Source organism: Petaurus breviceps, unplaced genomic scaffold (assembly GCF_028583685.1).
Source record: "Petaurus breviceps papuanus isolate PSGF00001 unplaced genomic scaffold, PetGlider_PUasm1.0 185, whole genome shotgun sequence".
NCBI lineage: Eukaryota > Metazoa > Chordata > Mammalia > Diprotodontia > Petauridae > Petaurus > Petaurus breviceps.
In genome coordinates, this window is record NW_027185797.1 from 41,292,656 (window position 1) to 41,298,853 (window position 6,198).

Sequence of the window (6,198 nt, forward strand, 5' to 3'; positions counted from 1 at the left end):
TTGTCTGTAAGGGGGCTGGGCTAGACAACCTCTAAGGTGCTTCCCAGCTCTGCTCCTAGCAGAAAATGAGATGATTTGTTATTGAACGCACTTGTAAGTATGAAAGCCTCCAGGAATGTCAGCTGTTATCATGAACTCTCATTTCCAATCACTGTGAATTTCCCAAGTCCCTTTTAACAGCCCTGAATGACCAGGGACCGCTCCTTCCCTTTGTGCCCACAAGAGGGAGCTCTGTGCTCACTTTCCCCCGGCTGATGCTGCACCCAGGTTCCCAGCCACAGTGAGGGCTGTTGGATTGGGTTCAGGTAAAGAAGGGAAATCCTTCCCCACCAGTGGCATGGCTCCAGTTCCTCCCCATCCTTGGCAACAAAGGTGACGCAAGCAGGCCAAATTTGGAAGCCCAAGGCAGTAGCTTTATTTCTGTCTTCCTTCTCACTCCCAATAAGTCCCCTTCCCTCCCCGCCCAGAGCGGAACCAGACTGGGATCTGGGGTCTGCAGGCTCCGGGCTCCTCCCCTCCTTTCATTGTGCGTATCCAGCATTGCCGGGGGCCTCCGTCTTCACAGCTCAGTTTGCTACCCTTCCCCCTCCCGCCCCCAAATCCAGGACTTGGCATTTACCAAGCTATGAACCAGGTCCCAAAGAGGGAGAGAAACCAGAGGAACTGAAGGTGAGGGCGGGTGTTTGCGTTTCCATATCTGTGCGTGCATTGAGGGGGCTCTGCGTAAGGAGATCTATATTGCAATCTCAGGCGACCCACTGTGTGACCTTGGGCAAGTCCTGATTCCTTTCTGGGCCTCAGTTTCCCCATCTGTAAAAAGGGGGCCAATACTGCACTATCTACCTCCCAAGGCTATTTGTGAGAGGCTCCAATGAAAGTGAAAGGGAATGGGTGGTATGGCTTTGTATAAGGAGGTGATTATTATTATTATTTAATATATCATAAGAAGAAAGAGAGAGCCTAGCACCCAGTGAATTGTGCGTGAGTAATACTGACCTTCCCAAACTAAACAGGAATGAGACAGAAAGTGAGTATCCCTGAAGGCACACTTACCCCACCCCCCAAGTCTCTATGCCCAGGTCCAGCAAAGGCATATGGATGACCTCCCTCTAGGCAGATCCACAAAGGAGGAACAGGACAGTGTGTCCAAGGGTCCCTGCCCAGGAGACTTCTCCCTCCTCCTGCCCCCCAGGCCCATCCACTGAAGAAAGCCAGGCTTTGTGTCAACATCAAGTCCTTTTATATCTTGAGGTCTGGGAAGTGCCTTTGGAGAAAGGAGGAGTCTTCTGGTCAACTTTCACCTGGAGAGAGAAAATAGTATCATTGAACATAGAACATTAGAGCTGGAAGAAATCTTAGAACCTAGAAGATGGGGTTCAAAGCTGTGAGGACCCTTAGAGATCATTGGGTTTTCACCAATGAGGAAACTGAGGTCCCATAAAGGGAAAACCTTGCCCAGGATCCCACAGGGAATCAGTGGGAGAACTGGGTCTAGAATTCAGGTTTCAGGATTCTCTGCCAGCTAGATGTTTGACATAGCCAGATATGACCCCAAGGGACAGAGTTCAGCTACGTCCCCCTCCCAAGCCTCCAAGGCTCCATAGTGTTCTGGGAAAGCAGGGGATGAGAGAGAGGATCCTTACCTGACATGAGCTCTTTTGAAGCTTGCCATTTCACAATCGCTTTTCTCAGTTCCTCCCTTGGTCTTATTAACTACAATGTACTTTTCCTGGTCAGAGAAGGGGCAGCAATGCTGAGAGCAGGGGTTAAAGTCGAGTTTGGGACCGCACTGAAGGGACAAGGACTGGACACTGCCATCATTGCAGCATTGACTGTCCTGGGGGTTGTAGGCCACCATACCACACAGAAGCCAGGGCTGGCACATGATCACCTGGGGACCCTGTGGGGTCACTGCACGGAGGGTAAATGATACAGACTATTAGCTCCACAGGCTCAGGAAGAAAGGCTCCCAGAAGTGCCCCAATGCCTGCTCCCCCACCTTTCCCTCCCTCTCCCCCCATGGCTCTTTCCCTCTCCTCCACAACCTTCCTCCCTGCTTTGCCTTCCCCTCCTTACCTGGAGCACCTGAGGACAGGATAACCATGATGAAGATGGAGAAAATGACTGCGGAGGAGAAAGAGAAAGAGGTGAGGTGAGCCTGGGCCTTTGGGTGGTGCTGCTTTGGGCCCAGGATGGAGTTAGGATTGGGGCTGAACTTTGCATTTCTAGTCTCTCTTGGAGGGTTAGGGCCAGGGTTCCTTCAGGCTAGGTTGGAGGTCAAGAGGCAGAAGGTCTAGGCGGGCACCAGGGTTGGCTACATCAGGAGGCTGAGAGGAGGCAGCAGGGTAGAGGACAGGGCCCTAGGCTGGGGAAATGGAGCCAAAGGCTTGGGAGGCTGACTCTCCCCTAGGAAAGGCTTTGCCTGTCTCTGAACCTGAGTTACCCCAGCTGTAAAATGATGAAAGGAAGGAAGGTGGCCCTTAGGTCTTTTCATGACTAGCCAAATGGAAAGGGTCCAACCCCGTCATTTTGCGGGAATGATGGAGCCCAGAGAACAGACTTGCTGGAGGGACACCCAGCTGGTATCTGGAAGGACCAGAGTCGAAGCCCAAGATTTCAACTCCAGGGCCTTCCTGCTGTGCTCTCCTGTCTCCTGGGGTCTGGCAATCAGGAATGGTTGGGAGCCAGGACTGGCCTGGGCTAGAAGTGGGGGGACCTGCTTTATGCTGGGTCCATGATTCACTCAGGGCTGGGGGTAAATGGCAGCCTTGGCTTTTTGAGGTCGGGTTGGGTTTGGGCTAAGCAGATTTGGGTTGGGGTCAGGTGAGGTTCAGAGCTCTCCCAGTTCACAAATGCAGGTGCTTTTCTGTGAGCCCCAGATCTGGAATTTGGGAACCTAGGTTCATAGTCTAGTTCTTAGGATTTTTTTTTAACTTTGGAGAAATGACAACTGCCCTGGTCCTCAATTTCATCTTTTGTCAAATGAGGAAGTTTGACACCCCCTCCCCCCAGGGTTCTCCCAGCTCTGAATACATGAGCCTCTGAATGTGGGGGGTGGGATGGAGATGCTCGGTCCCTGGATTAAGCAGCTCTAAGGGGGCCCTTCCTCTTTGGCTTCTCAGAAGGATTCTGTGAGGAGCTGGGGGAAAGCTTTTGGGGAGACCTGAGTGAGATCAGAGTCCAAGTCAGTAGAACTGGTGGAGTGTTTTGGATCAGGACCAGAGATGGCTGAAGGGTTCAGGTCAGTGTTCAATGGTGAGAATCAGAGTGAGGGTTAGGCTATGGTCAGAATGGGGGGATGATAAGAGCTAGAGTGATGTTTGGGGGACTGACATAGGATCATGGCTAGAAGGCACTGTAAGGGCTTTTTAATCCAACCATCTGATTTTGCAAGTGAGGAGTGAGTCCCAGAGAGGTCACACAGATAGTAAGCAAGTGTAATGGTCAGGGTCCAGGTTTGGGTTGAATTGGGAAGGCAACAAGGTACTCTTTGGATGGGGCTGGAACCGAGATGAATGTTAGGGGCTGTAGGTCAGGTCTCAGGCTAGAGGGATCAGAAGATTGGGATGCCAGCTGGGAAGCAGCAAGAGCAGAATTAGCCCTGGGGTTGGGACCAAGCTGAGGGCAGAGGAGCTGATGGGTGCATAATGGGGCCGGGGCCCAGGGGTCCAGGAGGTGAATCCCCATGAACGCTCTTACCTGTGATGTAGTTTCTCGATGCCATGAGTACTGTTTGAGTAGAGTCTGGAGGACTTGGTACCAGCACCACAGCTGCCAACTGCTTGAGAGTTTGGTAGCAGAGATACTCTTTTCCCTGGGATCCTGCGCTTTTATCAGTGTTGGAGGAAGGTGACGTAACAGCCCTCACTAGCAGAGACTAGTCAAGACTAGTCAGGTCCTGGAGCTAGGCATAGAGTAGTGGAGGTGGGGAGAAGCTAGGAAGAGAGGGAAAGTAAAGAGGAGAAGAGGGGAAAGGAAGGGAGGAAAAATGAGAAGAAGAGGAGGGATGGGGAGGAGGAGGGGAAACCCATTCTCTGCCCATAGCAGACTTCCCTTACCCACCCACCCCCTTGAGCTGGCTAGTAGCCTCAAGAAAGGGAGAAGAGCCACGATCCTCTTCCTGCCCCTCAATGTCCCTTGAATTTCTTTCTTCCACTCTCTTCTTGACCAGCCTGTTCCTCCATGGCCCCTTAAGCCAAAATCATTCCAAATTCTGTGATTCCAGGCTGAACCCAGCTCAGGAGGGCAGGAAGACAAAAGGTTTGGGATTCAGGGAGGACAGCATCAGTCACCAGAAGGAGAACATGGGGTCCTGGATCAGAAGGGGAAACTGAGGATAGATGCTGGTTTGGGAAACAGTGCCTCCGGGCAATGGGTCCCAGCCCAGAAGTGGAATCAGAGCTAGCTGGCATGCCCCATGAGAGACGCCAATGGGATGAGGGAGCCGAGAAGACGGCCTGGAGAGGGGGTCCGCTTGGTTGTCAGCTTCGTGTTTGAACCACTTTCTTTCTTAGTGATTCGTTTTAACCTGATGTAAAAATGGGAAGTTGGGGCTAAGTGTCTCTAATTCAATATTGATTAAGTGCCTACTATGTGCAAAATGCTGTCTCAGTGACCAGGGATGCAAAGGTGACCATGAGCCCCAAGCCAGTCAGCAGGAAGGTTCTGTCCTGCTGGGGGGGAGGGGGATGGAGTGAGCCCAGACCAGGCCATGTAAGGCCCAGCATGGAGGAGCCAAGGGAAAGAATGGTGTTCCCAAGACCTCCTGGGAAAATCCAAAGAGGGAACACTGGGGGGATCAGGGAAGACTTCATGCAGGAGAATGGTCTGGATGGAGCAAGAGGACAAGGAAAATGGTCCTCATGACCAATCAGACCTGGGGAATGCCCTCAGTGGGGGTGGGGTGTCCCACATGGCTGGAACTCAGAGGGTATGAGGGACAGTAATTGGAAATAAGTCTGGAAATGGAGACTGAGTCTGTACAGAAGGACCCCAAAATAGCAGAATAAAGAATTTGTATTTATCCTAGAGGCAATAGGAAACCTCTGAAGATTTTTGATTAGGGAATGATTTGGTCTGAGGTCCCAGCTCTGACATTCCTTGTTCTAAGGCCCCTCCCAGCCCTGACATCCCCTGTTCTAAGAGCCCTCCCAGCTCTGACATTCCCTATTCAAAACACTTTACTGGCTCTCATATTTTTTCTAAGCCCTCTTGCTGTTTTGACATTCTGTGAGGCCACTGAGCCAGATAACTACTGTAATTAGGTACAATTTAACTAATGTAGCAGCAGCTATAAATAGGAATGAGATTCTCGGCTTTGAGCCTTCTGCTGGGCTTGCTGCCAAGTTTTCCTTGGATGTCTTTTTTTCTCTTTTTTTAAATAACTTTTTTGTGGTTATTCCAGATCTGGCAAACATTAATGAACACAGGCATTTCCATGGACAAAGAAATTCAGAGAAAAGAAGATTATGCCTAAAATGCAGTCACCTCTTCTTTATATATAGTTTGCATTTCATTTCACTCTCACATAATTACATATATTTTATCTTTAAAAGTTTATATAATAAAATAATAAATAATAAATTCACCACATAATTACATACATTTTATCTTTAAAAGTTTATATAATAAATAATAAATTCACATGTTAGTCTCAAAGCTATCCTGCTATTCTGTGTCTCCTTTCTATTTCTGTCCTTTCTCTCCTGTTCTTTTTCCTTTTCATGCTACTCTGACCCTCTTTTGGGTCATTGGTGTTCTCCCCTCTCCTTTCCAAATTCCTGCCTCCCAATTTAAAAAGTCATAGCAGATAACTACAACCATCCTCACTTTGCCAACATCCTAGGTCTAGGTCTGCCTCAATCTGCCCCTGGAGACTCTCACCTCTTTGTCAGAAGGTAGATGATGCTTCCTCCCTGGGCCTCTGGAATCTTGGTGGGTCACTTCATTGTTCACAGTTGTGAAGTCTTTCAAAACTCTCTTTCTTGACCATGTTGTCATCCCTGGATTAATTTCTCCCTTGCTTCTGTTCACTTCAGCTAAGTCCATATAAGTCTTCCCAACTTTCACTTACTTGGCATGGTAAATAAAATTGCTTGGGGAAAGTCTGGGCCTGAGGCATTGACAGTGGGAGATGCCACCACCTTGATCTGAGTCCACCAAAGCACAGGGGGCTCAGGATACTTTCTTGGTCAGCTG

General features: G+C 49.7%; 1 protein-coding gene across 1 annotated transcript; it reads right to left on the reverse strand.

Moving 5' to 3' along the window:
• Positions 1 to 404: 404 nt before the first annotated feature.
• LOC138161544 (insulin growth factor-like family member 1) lies at positions 405 to 3,871 on the reverse strand. The gene is made up of 4 exons (XM_069088287.1): positions 3,700 to 3,871; positions 2,077 to 2,124; positions 1,644 to 1,911; positions 405 to 1,301 (listed from the first exon to the last, which is right to left on the reverse strand). Exons 1-4 carry the CDS (start codon positions 3,722 to 3,724, stop codon positions 1,298 to 1,300), a joined length of 345 nt encoding a protein of 114 aa, XP_068944388.1. The 5' UTR covers positions 3,725 to 3,871; the 3' UTR covers positions 405 to 1,297.
• Positions 3,872 to 6,198: the final 2,327 nt, after the last annotated feature.

What these genes read in the sequence shown, in the direction of transcription:
- LOC138161544 (XM_069088287.1), bottom strand. Translation starts at nt 3,724, where the DNA reads ATGGCATCGAGAAACTACATCACAG. An exon ending in ATCGAGAAACTACATCACAG is followed by an intron (nt 2,125 to 3,699) that starts GTAAGAGCGTTC and finishes TCTCCTCCGCAG; the next exon opens with TCATTTTCTCCATCTTCATC. An exon ending in CCTGTCCTCAGGTGCTCCAG is followed by an intron (nt 1,912 to 2,076) that starts GTAAGGAGGGGA and finishes CCCTCCGTGCAG; the next exon opens with TGACCCCACAGGGTCCCCAG.